The sequence below is a fragment of the Peromyscus maniculatus genome, chromosome 8 (genome assembly GCF_049852395.1).
Source record: "Peromyscus maniculatus bairdii isolate BWxNUB_F1_BW_parent chromosome 8, HU_Pman_BW_mat_3.1, whole genome shotgun sequence".
Lineage (NCBI taxonomy): Eukaryota > Metazoa > Chordata > Mammalia > Rodentia > Cricetidae > Peromyscus > Peromyscus maniculatus.
Window position 1 is genome coordinate 50323614 of NC_134859.1, and position 15110 is coordinate 50338723.

At 38.0% G+C, this 15110-nt stretch overlaps 1 protein-coding gene across 4 annotated transcripts in view; it reads right to left on the minus strand.

Annotated features, from left to right (window-relative positions):
• Nucleotides 1-15110, minus strand: part of Map2k4 (mitogen-activated protein kinase kinase 4) — a 95282-nt gene that overhangs the window by 69092 nt on the left and 11080 nt on the right. The window contains exons 2-3 of one of the 4 annotated variants that reach the window (XM_076542617.1): nt 13944-13976; nt 9233-9307 (exon numbers count right to left, since the gene is read on the minus strand). The exons of 1 other annotated variant lie outside the window; for it this stretch is intronic. In XM_076542617.1, the coding sequence (XP_076398732.1) occupies nt 9233-9307; nt 13944-13976 (108 nt within the window). Of the gene's footprint in view, nt 1-9232; nt 9308-13943; nt 13977-15110 lie in introns of those variants that run through there. 2 more of the 4 variants (XM_076542618.1, XM_015992383.3) reach the window with 2 other exon arrangements.

The window sequence follows — 15110 nt, forward strand, 5'->3', positions numbered from 1 at the left end:
CTCAATGTCCTTTTGCTAGGCAACCTGACTGTAAGATGTTCTAGTTCCCTGTCTTATGGGGGCCTGTATTTTTCCACTAACTAGAGATTCTGTCCTTGTCCCTGACAGTATCTTTGGAGATTGTCTCATAATGGTAAGTCAGGGAGGGTTTTATTTTTTGTTTTTATTTCTGTTTTTTTCTCTTACAAGTCCTTTGTGTATATATTATAATTTCTAGTTTGAGGTTTTTAAGAGTGTATGAGCATGTGTGCCTCTGCATCTATATGTGGTTCTTGTGCTTTTTCTTTGATTCTTTTTCTTGACTGTTTTGTCATAGCCCAATGTTTTTAAAATCATCATTGTATTGCACGAATTGTATTATTATTCCTTAGATGCTTGTTAGTTTTCTAAGGAGAGACACAAAGGGCGTGGATCTGGATGGAAGGGAAGATGTGGAGAAACTAGAAGTCAGAGGAGGGAAAACCATAATCAGAAAACATTGCATGGAAAAATACATTTTCAATTAAATCAAATCAGCTAAAATGCTTTCCTGGACGTGTGGGGTAGGGAGGGAAACAGTGACAGAGTAACCTCAACCAAACTGGAGCCTGTTAATATAGACCAGGCTAGCCTGAAACTGACAATGAATGATCCTCTCCCGCTTCTGCCTTTGTGTGCTGGGATTACAGGTGTCACCACCACATGTGGCACTACAAGATGATCTTTAACATTTCGAAACAAACTTGTTGGGTATGGTGGCTTGTGCCATCACACAGGAAGCTGAGGAAAAGGAATTACCTCAGGTATGAGGTCAAGCTGGTGAACACAATCAAGTTCCAGGCTGCCTGGGCTACACTGTGAGCCTCTATCTCTCTCTCAAGCAAAATAAAACAGATTTGACAAAGAACATTAATATAAACAAGAAGAACTGTGTGAAGTTCTAATACCAGAAACATTCAAGATATTTTATTTGTTAAAGTGGCCCCATCTTAAGCACAAGCTTGGCTAGAGAACACACTGGTCAGGGTGACTAGGTCAAACCATCACCAAAAGAAAATTGCTTTTAAAATTCAGCAATATGAAAATATTCTTTTATGAAACGCTCCTTTCTTCTTGAAGAGCTGTCCTTGTGATTCTCAAAGGCAAGGGATTTGCCCTGATGGCACTCGCTGTGTTGGAGTCTAAACAGTTTCTTCTACTTTGTCTTCAGTGAATGGGAACAGTGCTCAAGCCACCCTCTCACCACTGAAGCATGGAGTCAGGGCATTTGTCTTCCAGTTTCCAGGTCCACAAATAGAAATTATTGAGCCAGGACGGACAATACACTGAGTCTCACCACTAACTGACTGAAATGATCCTGATGATTGTGTTATGTTGTAATGTGATTAAACTCTGGGGATGGTGAAGTAATATAAATGTATTTTACACATAAGCTATATATGACCAATTTAGGACCAGAGTGTAGCAGGCTGAATGGTGATCCCTAAAGATACTAAGTCCTATTCCCTGGAACCTGTGAATGTTGGGTTATATAGCAAAGATAGCATTGAAAATTAAAGACAAATAAGCATGTATCTTAATGAGCTGAAACCCAACAAAGTCACCAAGTTAAAAGCTGAACATCATTTGTCACATGCTGTGCTTAAAAACAACTAACACACACATCATGAATGATCTCTCTAGATGAATAAAAACTGACAAAAGACAGAACAAAGAACTGTTATGAAAGCAAAACACTAAACAACTTTCTCAATTTGTGGGTGAGGGGCCAGAAACAGGCGAACTGCAGGGAATGCTGAAGCAAGCTGCTACAATGAAAGTTCACTTGAGCTTTCTTGATGATAAAGATAGTTAAAGCACACAGAAAAGAGGAATTCTTTTTTTAGCACTGTAGCTTAACAAAAATCAAATTGAAGGAGAGGGGCTTTAAAGGCAATTTACTTCAAAAACGTACATAGTTTAATACAATGTGATTTATGTTAGTTAGATTTAAACATGGTCTACACTCAATCTGCAAATAAGTATCTTTTCCAACCATTCACTAACAAATATATGAAAGAACTGTAAGTTTTCAGTCTCTCCAGATGCAAAGGTCTCAACTACAAGGAGACTAAGTAAGACCAGTTGTCCTGCCACCTCTCATGCAGACACCCAACCCTGCCAACCATTAGCTGATGATGAACTTGAAACTAGTCTTGAGGAGGAAAAGGACTCAGGCTGAGGAGATTAAGGCAGGGGAGGAAGAGGGTGGCCTTGCAGACCCGAGATGCTCCTTCCAAACATTCACAGGTAATCAGCTTTTCCTTCAAAGCATCCTCTTCCCCCACCCATCAGTGCTGATTCCTCCTTTCCTCAAGAGTCCCCACTGCTGCCATGTATTCAGGTATTTCCTGCTGATGGGTTGGTGTTGAAAATGGAACCTGAGGCTTCCTGTACACTAAGGACCAACTCTGACACTGAGCTAGAACCTTGGTTATTTGTAATCACTAAAAATACAAACACACATAACACTACTATGAATTTTTTAAATTAAACAAGAAAGAAAGAAAGAAAGAAAGAAAGAAAGAAAGAAAGAAAGAAAGAAAGAAAGAAAGAAAGAAAGAGGGAAAGAAAGAGGGGAAGGGAAGGGAAGAAAAGGAAAGGGAAAGAAACAGACGAAAAGAAAGGGGAAGAAAAGAAAAGAAAAGAAAAGAAAAGAAAAGAAAAGAAAAGAAAAGAAAAGAAAAGAAAAGAAAAGAAAAGAAAAGAAAAGAAAAACTAACAGAAGGCTAGAGATGCCTCAGGGGTTTCTTATGAGAAGATCAATGCCAGAAAAGGAAAATGATCCCAATGCTTACTGATCTGGGAACATATATGACACACACAGCCCCAGGTAACTCCACTTCAGCTGCTCAAGTAACTGGAGTAGAAATGTGAGTATACATTGCACTCGATGCTTTTGCTGTAAGCATAGATCAGTATATATATTTCCCAAGAACTGCTCTGGACCCCTGTTGGAAACACTGCCTAACTTTGGTTCTCCTCATAGCTTGTGGAAAGTGAGGACATTTGTTAATACTAGAAAAATTAAAATCATGCCTGGCCCACCAGCTGGCCTGGGTAGTTTGGCAGCCCAAGACCCTAAGGACTGAGGGGAGCACCCTCTTGGCACTACTCTTGGAGTTCTGCTGTCCAATCTGTCTGAGAAGAGAACATCCCACACTAGTCAAAATGAGCTCACTTCACCTACACATTGCTCTCCTCAAAGTTCCCATAAGAAAGGCACTGTCAACTATAGGGCCATCAAGGTTACTAAGAACCATGAATCTGAAAATTGGGGCTCCAAGAGGAATTAGGGAGGGAGGAGGTGAGTATGATTAAAATACAGTAAATATATTATATGCACATATGAAATTCTCAAAGAATACAATATTTAGAGTTCTCCATCCTTTTGCTTAGAGCTAAGTAAAGTTGGGCATATAAAGAACTCGAAATATTCTCCCTGAATTAACCACGCAAGCAACACAAACCTTTAACACCACGTTCACAATCAGCTTCACCTATTTCACAGTTTGGCCCTCCTTCAAAGACCCTGATGAAGGAGCTGCCAGTCTTCTACTCATGTTCTGTATCTACAGTCATGATAATCCAGGCATGAAAACAGCTTCACTCACCTTTTACAGATGAGGAAAACACTCTTCCTCATGACTCATTAAGAACCAACATTATGTTTGGTTTCAAAATCATCAAAACTGGCTCCATGGGAAAAGTACTTGCTATACAAGCATAAGGACCGGAGTTCAGGTCCCCAGTACTCACACAAAAAGCCAAGTGCAGAGGTGCCATCCTATAACCCCAGGATTCCTGGGCTCACTGGGTTAGCCAAACAGTTAATTCCAAGGTTCAGTGAGAAATCCTGTCTCAAAACTGAGGTAAAATGTATACGAGCAGCATATCCAACATCAACTGCAATGTACATTTGCCTCTACAAATGTACACACAAGAGTGTGCATCGGCACAAATGCACACATACACCCTCATCTTCAAGTTTGTTCCCAGAGAGACTCTATGCTCACGCTGGTCCACCCTGCCTCCCTCTGATCCTCAAGTTTGTTCCTGTGATTCAACTGTTAACCTTCTCAGTGTTTAACTATCCTGATTTACCTCTGAAATCTGCAAATGTGCTATACATAATAAATACCTAAAACAAAGGAGTGTTAACAAGCATTTACTGGATTTCAATTTTATTATTTTACTTGCTGGTATCTCACTGTCCTCCAACTCAACCTAACAGGCTTATTTTTTCTCACTGCACCATAAGAAAGAAGATTCTATTATCCATATGGCCAGAACTGGACTTTTAGAAAGGTATGTTTATGGACAACATAAATTCAATCTTGTAAGACTAAAGACCATTTACAAATTATAAAATATGTCAGCAAATCCACATATCTCCAACACCACTGATTCAAAAAGTGAGAAGATCATGGTTAATATTTATTACAGTTATAGCCAAAGTCTTCACCGCCTTTAGGGATGTATGTGGCTAAGGGTTGTTATTACCTTCCAAGCCAAAAATCTTTGAACATCTCTGAGTTTTAAGTGAAGTATGTCAGCCCACAGGAATCCGGGATCCAGATATGCTGTCTACCTAAGAGACTTTCTAAATGAGCACATGCTGAATTCCTTCTCTCTGCTTCCTGTATGAAAAAAGGTGGGGAACTTTCCCTGCCACGTGCTCCCACTATCACGATGACTTGTCTGCCCAAACACAAGGGGCCAAGCCATCACAAACTAAACATCTGAAACCATGAACCAAAATGAATTTTTCTTCCCCTTACTTTTGTTTCTCTCTGGTCATAACAATAAGAAAAATAAAACAAATTAAAACATTTAATCCCACCAAAAATAAATGGACCCTAGTGTTAATATTAGCAAAAGAATGCAGCAGTAGGCATCCTCTTCAAACTTGCTCAATCTGCAACTATCTGAGAAATGAGTACCTTTCCCACCATAACCATGTCATCTGCCAGGAGGGCAAAAATTCATTTTCTTCTTACCTGTCTAAGCACTTGTTATCATGTCAACCACACTAACCTGCAGCACATTGTCACTACGACTGTAAACTGGTCCAAGTTCCAAAAGGCAGCATGTAGCAAACATTTCAAAATATCTTTAACTAATAACTCCATTTCTACAAAATTATGCTAAGGATATTAAAAAGTATGCAAAGAAGATGTTCAAAGCAGTGATATTTATGCTACATTATGCATAAAAACTGTGGCACATCCATAACTGGAATATTACATTATTGTCAAGAAAAAACACCATTAAAAACAACAACAAGAGAAAGTACAGGCATTTGCTATCAAGTCCAAGAACATGAGTTTAATTCCCAGGAGCCAAATGGTAGAAGGAGAAACTCCTCTAACCTCCACATGCTCACAATGAGACCACTAGTATATGGATGCATGTGTACACACACACACACACCATAAAAAAATGAAACCATTAACATTAGAAATCATCAATGCACTGGGGAGGCAGAGAGAGGACGATGCCTAGGGCTTGCTGGCCAACCAGCCTAGCCTACTTAGTAAGATCCAGACCAATAGGAAACTATCTTTGTGGGGTTTTTTTTTTTTTGTTTTTTTTTTGTTTTTTTTTTTTGGTTTTTGAGACTGGCCTCAAACTCACAGAGATCCACCTACCTCTACCTCCTGAGAGCTGGGATTAAAGGCGTGCCCCACCACCCCCAGGCGAGACACTGTCTTAAAAAACAAAGTATATGGAACCTGAGGAATAACACCTGAAGTTGACCTCCAGCCACCACACACACAACAGATCCAGATCCAGAAGATTCTATTATCCATATGGCCAAACAGATCTTTCTAAAAGAAAACAGTCAGTTCTCTAAACTCAGTCATACTGAGGCCTAAAGAACAAGTTGGGTTTTTAAAGTCCTTAAAAATACAAATATACACATTTTCACTGATCTGCTAGAACAATCTGAACATTTGTGCTTCTATCATTTCTCATGTTTCACAAATGATCCCTGGTGAGTCTCAGTAGTGCCTTAGTTAGATCCAGTGACACTGTCATCATTAATGTAATGGAGACACGTCACCCAACAGTAACTACCAGCCCTAACTCCAAGTATGAATGGTTCGGCAAACAGACTTTACTGGAGTCTAGAGTTGAAACCCCACAGCTATATCATCAACCTATATGATACCAAATAGACACCTAAAAGATAGCAGCTGTTAGTCAGAACATCTCTAGCCTAAGTACAGGGGAGGAAAGAGGTCTTTATCTTTCCTATGTTTTGTGGCACTGGGGATCAGGCCCAGACTCTACTTAATGGAAAGGGAGGGCTGTACCACTGAGTTCTACCCCACAAAACTCCTCACAGAAAACACTGAGTACCTTCACCACATTTTTTACTATTCTATCAGTATTTTGTCAGTCAATATTATAAAACTGTGCATGCCATGATGGGATAAAAAGAGTTGTTCAATGCAATGAAGAAAAACAAGAATGCTTGTGGCTGAAGCACATTGGCCTGCAGCTCCATTAAGTCCAAGTAACAGGCCAAGACCTATATGCAGCAGACAGGTAAAATATTCACAGTAGCACATTAGCTGAGACGCCACTAAAACCTCCAGTTATGATTTCTCCTCCTTAAGAAGTTTGCTTAAGATATTATTATTAACCATATAAGCAAGTCAGATTCTTGTCAAACGTGAATGTGATCCACTCTTTCCTTATCTGCCCAACTACCATCAGGATTCCCATCAGCCATTAAGTAATTAACTCTTCTGGACTTGCCAATTCTGTAAGAACCTCATTAGCAAACAGAGTAGGATAAAGCAAGCTTTAAGATGCAGACAATTCACAGTGAATACACCCATTTGCTCAAAGAAAGACAGTACAGTCCAATATTAACTTAAATCTAACTGTGTTATTACCAAGGCAAACAAGAAAGGTGGGAAAGGAGTGAGCTCATCCATGCAAAATTAGTATTATGTATGTACAGTTATCTCAGCACTGTTCTACCTCTTTCCACAATACAAACAGCTTCTTTTGACCCTTATTAAAGGCATCCTATCTCAGTCACTGTTCTACTGCTGTGAAAAGACACCACAGCCAAGGCAACTCTTATACAAAAAAGCAAGCAAACTCTTAAAAAGAAGGTATGCATGCTGTTTCAGGGTTTAGTCCATTATCATCATGGCAGGGAACATGGCAGCATGCATAGTGCTGGAGCAGCAGCTGAGAGCTACATCCTGATCCGAAATCAGAGGAGGAGGGGAAGGTAGAAAGACAGAAAGACTGGGTCTGGCATTGGCTTTTGAAACCTCAAAGCCTACCCACATTGACACACTTCTCCAACAAAACCACATCTACTCCAGCAAGGCCACACCTCTTAATCCTTCTAAAAGAGTGCTACTCTCTGGTGACTCAGCATTAGAACATATGAGCCTATGGGGGCCATTCTTTTTCAGACCACCACATCTTTCATTTCTTAGTAGACACAATTAAGCACTATTTGTTGCCCATAAATATAGTCTATGATATGAACTGATGTCTTTGAAAAGGTTAGATTCCATTAAGAATAGCAAGAAGAAATGGCACTCTAAGAGAACATACTGCACCCTACTGCTTCTTATGCATGTAGTACATAAACAGATCCTGACTGACTGACATGTTTCTTTTCTGTCACATACACCCTCAGGACCCAAGAAGGAAAAGCAAAAGATCAAATCACTTTTAGAACATTGTGGGGGGCACACTTTACACTTTCAGAGTCAGTGTGCTAATCAGAGTGTTAAGAAAGAAGTGGAACAGTATTATTGCTGAATTGTGAATGGCACCTGCTGAGTTCTGGGGAAAAAATAAAATAAGAAAATTAAAAAACTAATCTCTTGATTTAGAAGGCCAGTATTGTTCATGAAAAATGTCTTTTCACTTAATGTGACTTTTAATTAGATTTAGCAACTAAAAGGTATTTTTCTAAAAAATTAGGGCACAGAAACTTTGATTAATAAATAGGCCAGCGTGATGAGACCCTGTCTCAAATCATCATCATCATCATCATCATCACCACCACCACCACCACCACCTATTATTCCTACCACATATCCTGTATATACATGTCCACTCTAAGAATATAGGGTTCTTCAAAGGGAGCTCTAGATTTATTTCAGCTTCAAAGTCTCCAGCACTCAGACACAGGTGTAGGTGGGCCTCAATCATGCAGAAAGTACTGTTATAAAAGCCACTCTAAAGGGGAGATATGCTTGTCTTCACTTAGTCCTTACTTCAGGTTAATGTTTGCTTGGCATTCCCACGTGATAAGATCAATACCAAGACAACAGCCACAAATTTCTGGTGGTACAGCCTACCTCCTTGGACATTTTTGTCTGGATTTAGAAAACACACAGAAAAACCAAGTAGTGGGGATTCTAGAATTTACCACACCTTATGTGAAAACCACCACCCTGAATTTGTAGGCAAACCTGAAAAGCTTTGAACAGCAATGCAGCCAAGACTGGTCCCTGGAACCTTTCCCCATCACTTCTGTTCTCATCCACTCAGCCACACAAGTTCTGTCAAACACTTCTCCATGGTCAGTAACAGCAACTGGCACATGAAGGAAAACTCTATAATGTGAGAGAATCCCACTTAAATGCTTTCCTTAAATGGTCGTTAATGTAACGACCATTAGAAATCTTCCTTCTAGTAACTAAAGTAATTTTCAGGGAGAAGTTGTGTTCTACCAACTTCCAAGGTGGAAGACAATTAGGCAACATCTCTTGTTAAGAGAGAACAAATGGACCTGACTCGGCCCATACATCACAGATACATTTCTGGAGCTTTAGCACAGAAGTGTTTTTGTTCCAAGGAGGATTGTATGCTGGTATTTTATCATGGTCCTCAGAGAAAGTGATGAATATACTGTGTATTAGCCTCATAGCTTATGGGCCAGCTCTACAAAAATTTCTTTTGTCAACTAACTTCATCATCTATATCAATCTAAATAAACTATACTAATACCCAAAAGCAGTAAATGTATTCATTTTGTTTCCTAAAAAGAAGCTCAGCTGAGGTCAGTAATTTCTAAATGACAAAATTTTAGTCATTAGTTGCAAGACTTTTACTACAAAAAAATACAGATTTAGAAATGTAATCAGCCAGGGCTGGGGAGATGATTCAGCAGTGAAGAAGCCTTACTGCTCTTGTATAGAACTAAGCTTCAGTTCCCAGCACCTACCCATATCAGGCAGCTCACAGTCACCTGTAACTCCATTTTCAGGGGCTCCAATGCCCTCTTCTGGCTTAGAAGATCCTGTATGTATATGATTCAGACAGACAGACAAGTAGGTATATATACATATACATAAAATAAAAACAAACAAATATTTTTTTAAAGAAATGAGTTTTTAAGCCTTTAGTTTATTTAAAACATGAAGAATTGGTCCTCTCTCCTCTACTTCATTTCCCTGGTTCTCTACAATCCCATCAATAAAGCCAAAACACCACCTTTTACAAACACTCTTATCAACTCAGCAAACTGTGAATATCTAACACAAACTTATGAAAAGATTCAGGAAACAACCTTCCTCCAGTTTTATTATTGCCATTTTATGACCACCAATTTAACACAATAAGAATAATTACTGTAAAAGAAAGGTTTCACAATTAAGGGTACAAGGTACATACTTGTAATCCTAGCACTCAGAAGCTGAGGCAGGAGGATCATAACCTAAATGAGTTCAAGCTAGCCTAGGCTACATAGTGAGCTACATCCTGGCTCAAAAACTAATTTTTAAAAAAGAGTAAGAAGAAGCCGGGCGGCAGTGGCACACGCCTTTAATCCCAGCACTCGGGAGGCAGAGGCAGGCAGATCTCTGTGAGTTTGAGGCCAGCCTGGACTACAGAGTGAGTTCCAGGAAAGGCTCAAAGCTACACAGAGAAACCTGTCTCGAAAAACCAAAAAAAAAAAAAAAAGTAAGAAGTATCGGCCACAAGAAAGCCTCTCTTCCACACATAAACTTTTCCCCATTATATCCATGTGCAGCATCACCAAAAATGGCTACCACTGTAGTCTAATGCCCTTAATACTACAGAACAACGCTTACCTCTGGAGCACATCATACTTTCTACATAACAATTTGGTTGTAAACTAAGAGTTAAAAAACAGGTTTGTAATCCCAGCTTCAAGAGGCTAAAAGCAGGGTTGCAAAACCCCAAGACCAGTCTGAGCTACAAACTGAATTCTAAATCAGCCTAGGTTATAGGTAGAGACACAAAGAGAGAAAGTGGGGGTAATATTCTATTGCTATGCAAACATTCCCAAGCAAAACACTCTTAAAATGAAGACATGAGAAGTTTTTAAAGCCACCAAAACTGTAAAAGGCAAAGCTACAGAAACCAAATTTTCTTTAGAGACCGAGAAGTCTTCTGCTATAGGCTGATAAATAGACAGAAATAAAAACTAAATTATTGGACAGCCTCCTAAAAACTCTCAATTTGATTAGCATAGCATTTCAGATATTTTTCTGAGGAAAACCTTATGTCCAGGGATCTGTGATGGCATTGTTCTTGTCCCCTAGCCACCCCAAAGTCAGGTGGTTGGCAGACCTCGGGCAAACTTGATATTTGGTTTTTGTTTTGTTTTTTAAAAAAAACTTCAAAAATATGTTTCCAAGTAAACCTTTACCTTCACTCCTAGAGATTGATTTTTATAAAGCAAGCAAATCATACTGTGAAGTTCATCTACTAAAGACAAAAGATTCATTCAAACTTGGTCATAAGTTATATACATATATTTACATGAACAAAGGTACTCTATGAATATGGTTAACCAACAGGCTCTAAATGAAGTTTGGTGTTGGGAATGTAGAAACTGTACATCTAGAACTCTCACAAATGAAAAGGTATTTCTTCCTCAAGTAATTTTACGTTCAGAAAAAAAAAAAAACAATGATCCCACAGTATTTAAAAAAATATAGTTATCATAAATAATAACTTGTTTTTATTATCTAAAATATATTATCTTAAATATTTATAAAATCAAAACTCAGACATGCACAGACTGTAATTTATTTTAAAAAAGAAAACATGAGGTACAAAGTGAATATTCAATTTCTACCAAAATCTGGACCCCAAATTAAAATTGGAATCTTATACTATCTGTGCATGTGAATATACAAATACACATTTCCAATAACCTTTCACTAACTTAAAAGAGGCAATCACAAGAATTGATTCAAATAGTGATATAGAAACATAAAGAACAGAAATGTGCATGTCAAACAATGGAACATTAATCTCTCAGAGCTTCCATTAGTCATGATCATCTTAGAACAGCCTTGATTGTGATGGAGAATTGGGTATTGCTGCTTCAAGGGCACCTGGAAAATGTCTAATTTTCTGTCCTTTGCTACATTCTCTCCTATAACTACTATATGATGTATATTTAGTGTTAATGAATTAGATTAGTTTCCCCAATTCTGAAATATCCTTTGGCATTTCTGGCAAAGTATGAGCTAACTGGAGAATAACTACTCAAATGATGATTTCAAATTCTTAATTTTAAAGAAATGGTGATTACTTTAACAAACTTAACATTTGCATCTAAAACAAACTAGAAAACTGCTGCAAACATTACAAATTGTACTTTAAATTTTTAATTTATAAAATCATAGGAAAAGTGTTAACATATAAGCTTATCCTTATCCTAAAATATAATCATTGATTTGTACAAAAACAAATGCTGTTGGCTAAAGGCTGGGCATCCCTACTAACTCTCCAGCTCCCCCTCCTCTCCCTGATATGTGCACTCTTGTCCTGAGTCCTCCAGAGTCAGTCAACACAGACAGCTAGCTCCACCTAACTCTGAAGTAGGTTAGGCCCACAGCAGGATCCCCAAGCCTCTAGATCTCATTAAGAAAGCAGTAGATGCAATGGCATAGTGGAATGTACCTACAGTTCCAATTGCTCAGAAGGTTGAGGCAGAAGAACACTTGAGCACCAAGTTCAAGGCCAATCTCAGCAACAAAGTCAGACTCCCATCTCAAGGGAGAAAAAAAAGGAAGGATGGAAGGAGTGAACAAGAGACACAGTGTTCTTAGGCTCGTTCTCTCCTGAAATGAGCAGAAATAAAGGTGCCCTGTACACATCATCTTCTGTAACCATTCTCACCCTGGCTTCAGTTTCTCAGCAGTCTGCATGTAGCATTAGTAGTTAGATATTGATAATCAGTGGGGAGTCAACTCTGTCCACTACACTGTGAGCCTGCCAAGGGCAGGTACCTCCTGTTATTCTTTTCTGTACAGGAATCTCACTCACTGTACAGTTTTTAGTATCAATGTGTACCTCATGGAGAAGTGAACATGATGATACTGAATCTCAAAAGGCAGAAAATAAAGAGAAATGGCAAAGACAAAGGGGGAGTTGGCAAAAGTCAGGAGAAAGCAGAACCAGTGAGAAGCAGCATGAAAAAGTGAGTGCAAAAGTGTGTCTGCATATGCCCCTCCCACACGATCAATCTCCCCGAGGTTCTGGGGCTCAACCTCTCTAATTATTAGAGTCAGCCATGTCCAGCATAGCCCGCAGAGCTGCAGCAGGAGGAGAGGGCAGAGCCACTCACAGCCCCACAGGACTGCTAACCTATCCTCAAAGTTCTTTGCAGCACTACACACACTCAGCAAAGAGAATACAGTGAACACAATAATAAATTCTAAATAGATCAGCCTTAGAATGTATAATATAAATTTTTAATTGCTAAATATTAAGCAAGTATGTTTAAAATGTAAAGGAAAGCTAAAAATTACCATGAGTGTATTAAAAATTAGGATAGCAAAAAATAGAAACCACAACTTCATACCTATATAATTGTAGGTTTGCTATGGGCAGAAACTCATACATACTTTTGGTTTAGTACTTAAGCTAAGAGGATGATAATAGTGTGTCTACTAAAAAAACTTTTATCCTAGTATATTGTTGCCTCGACTCTATCATGTATCACATACTCACATCATGGGTAACCCATTCAAGAAATAAATTTCTGTTCAATGAATTAGAAAGAAAACCACAATGTCCAGCCAATAAAAATTAAGCTTTTTGATCTCTAAAAAACATAAGTAAGAAATTTTAATATAACAGAAATGCTTTTTCTCCAGGTTAAACTCTCCCTACAAACTAATTTATTAAGAATGATAGACTTCAAGTGGTCATCATTCTTTCCCAGACATTAAGAAGCAGAAGAGAAAACCATTTCATTTTGGAATGTTTTCATGTAAACTGGAGTAGTCTCCTTGAGATGAGCCTTTTTAAAAAACTGCAAGTTTATAATCTGTTTAAAGTTCAAAATATATTTTACTGTTTTATTTAAACAAAATATGTTTACTGTCTTTTTATTTAAAAAAAAAACTATTCTATATTCTATGAACCCAAACATTTTATTTTTTTTTAATCTGGTGCTGAGACTCAAATCCAGAGGCTAGCAATTACATGGCCAAAGAGCTATGGCTGAAATAAGCCCAGCCCATGAGTCTATGAAGATGAACGTCCTAATGGAGGAAGAGGTGCAGAGAGACAGACAGACACGACTGCAATAAGATTTGTTTTAAAGAAAAAGAGTAAGAGCATTAAATACTTTTAAATAAAAGACAGTCTACACGCAGTCAAGGCATTCTACACCACAATCTTAGAGATGAACTTGCAACTTGTGATTTAAATTTCAGTAAAGCTTGAATACTTTTCTTTCTATACACACCTTTTTCTTATTTGAATTTCAATAAAAACAAGAACAATTTATGGTCAAGAATATAACAAAGAATGGGAAGGAACTGAATGAAAAATGGAAGCTCTTTCAGTGTAAAATCACCATGGTCTGTTAGTTGAAACAACAGTGGACACATTCCCAATACCAAGATGGATATGAAAAAAAGTAACAGAATATCAAAATTTTAGCTTACTTTGTGCCTTTTCACAGAAGTTTATCTGAAAGCCTAAAGTAAAAGAGATAAGTTGCAGTTCATTTGCTGTAAATCAAAGAAACCAAATCAAAACATGACATTGCATCTCTATATTACATTGTGAATAAAACTAATGCAAGAACAGTTCAAAGCACTTTACCCCACCATAGACAAGGACAGCAGAGGGCTTCCTGTAAAAACTCAGCTCTTTCAAATGCACTGCAGTACACTCAAAGTTTAATGAAATCATCTTTTATCATTAGTCTTTATTTTTCCCATATAGTCAATAAAAAGTTTTAAAGACTGTCATCAATTTTTTAAGCATTTTCAACCTACAAATTCAGAATACATTACAATTTATTTTACTAGCCAAAATTGATTTAGAAATGCCCAAGCTAATTATTACCCATGATTAAGAAACTTTAGTAATTCATAAGCTATAAAACTTAAACAAAATTTTCTAAACAATTTGCTAACTTCAAGTGGCAAGAATAAAATCACTGAAGAAAAGGTAAAATTCTTCTATAGCAGGTGTGGGGCAGTCCTTGCTAGGTGCAATGGTATGCTTTGTAATTTCAGCACTCATGAGGGATTGTCTCTAGGTTGAGGCCAACCTGGCCTATATAGCAAATGAGACCTTATTCCCCTGCCCCATCCCCCCACAAAAAAAAAGGTATCCTTGGGAATGCTATGGCAGCGTGGATCATTAGAAGTTATAGAAAGAAAATCGGTACCCTCTCATATGAACTTATCTCCAGTTCTCATAGGATCTGGTGATACCCTGTGTATGCACCATATCCATACATCATTATTTGTCAAACGGCCCTGTACAGTAAGTAAGTCATTTACAAAGTAAAGCAGCTGCAAGTCTCAACAGTCAGGACAAGGTGAGGATTACAAGTTTGAAGCCAGCTAAAGCTACATAGCAAGACCCTGTCTTACAAATCAAAATGAAGCCCAATCCTTAACACTCTAAGAAGATACAATTAACATTTACAATGAATAAAAGCTGGAAAATGCTTATGCAGTTACTTTCACACAACTAAGTAACTTATTGCTGACCATTTAATCTCGAAAATGGTAATCAAAAAGGAGACAGAAATGGAAACTTCAAGAGAACAAAGTCCTGGGAAGGCTGGACAGCAGTGTACTCAAACCCTACATGAA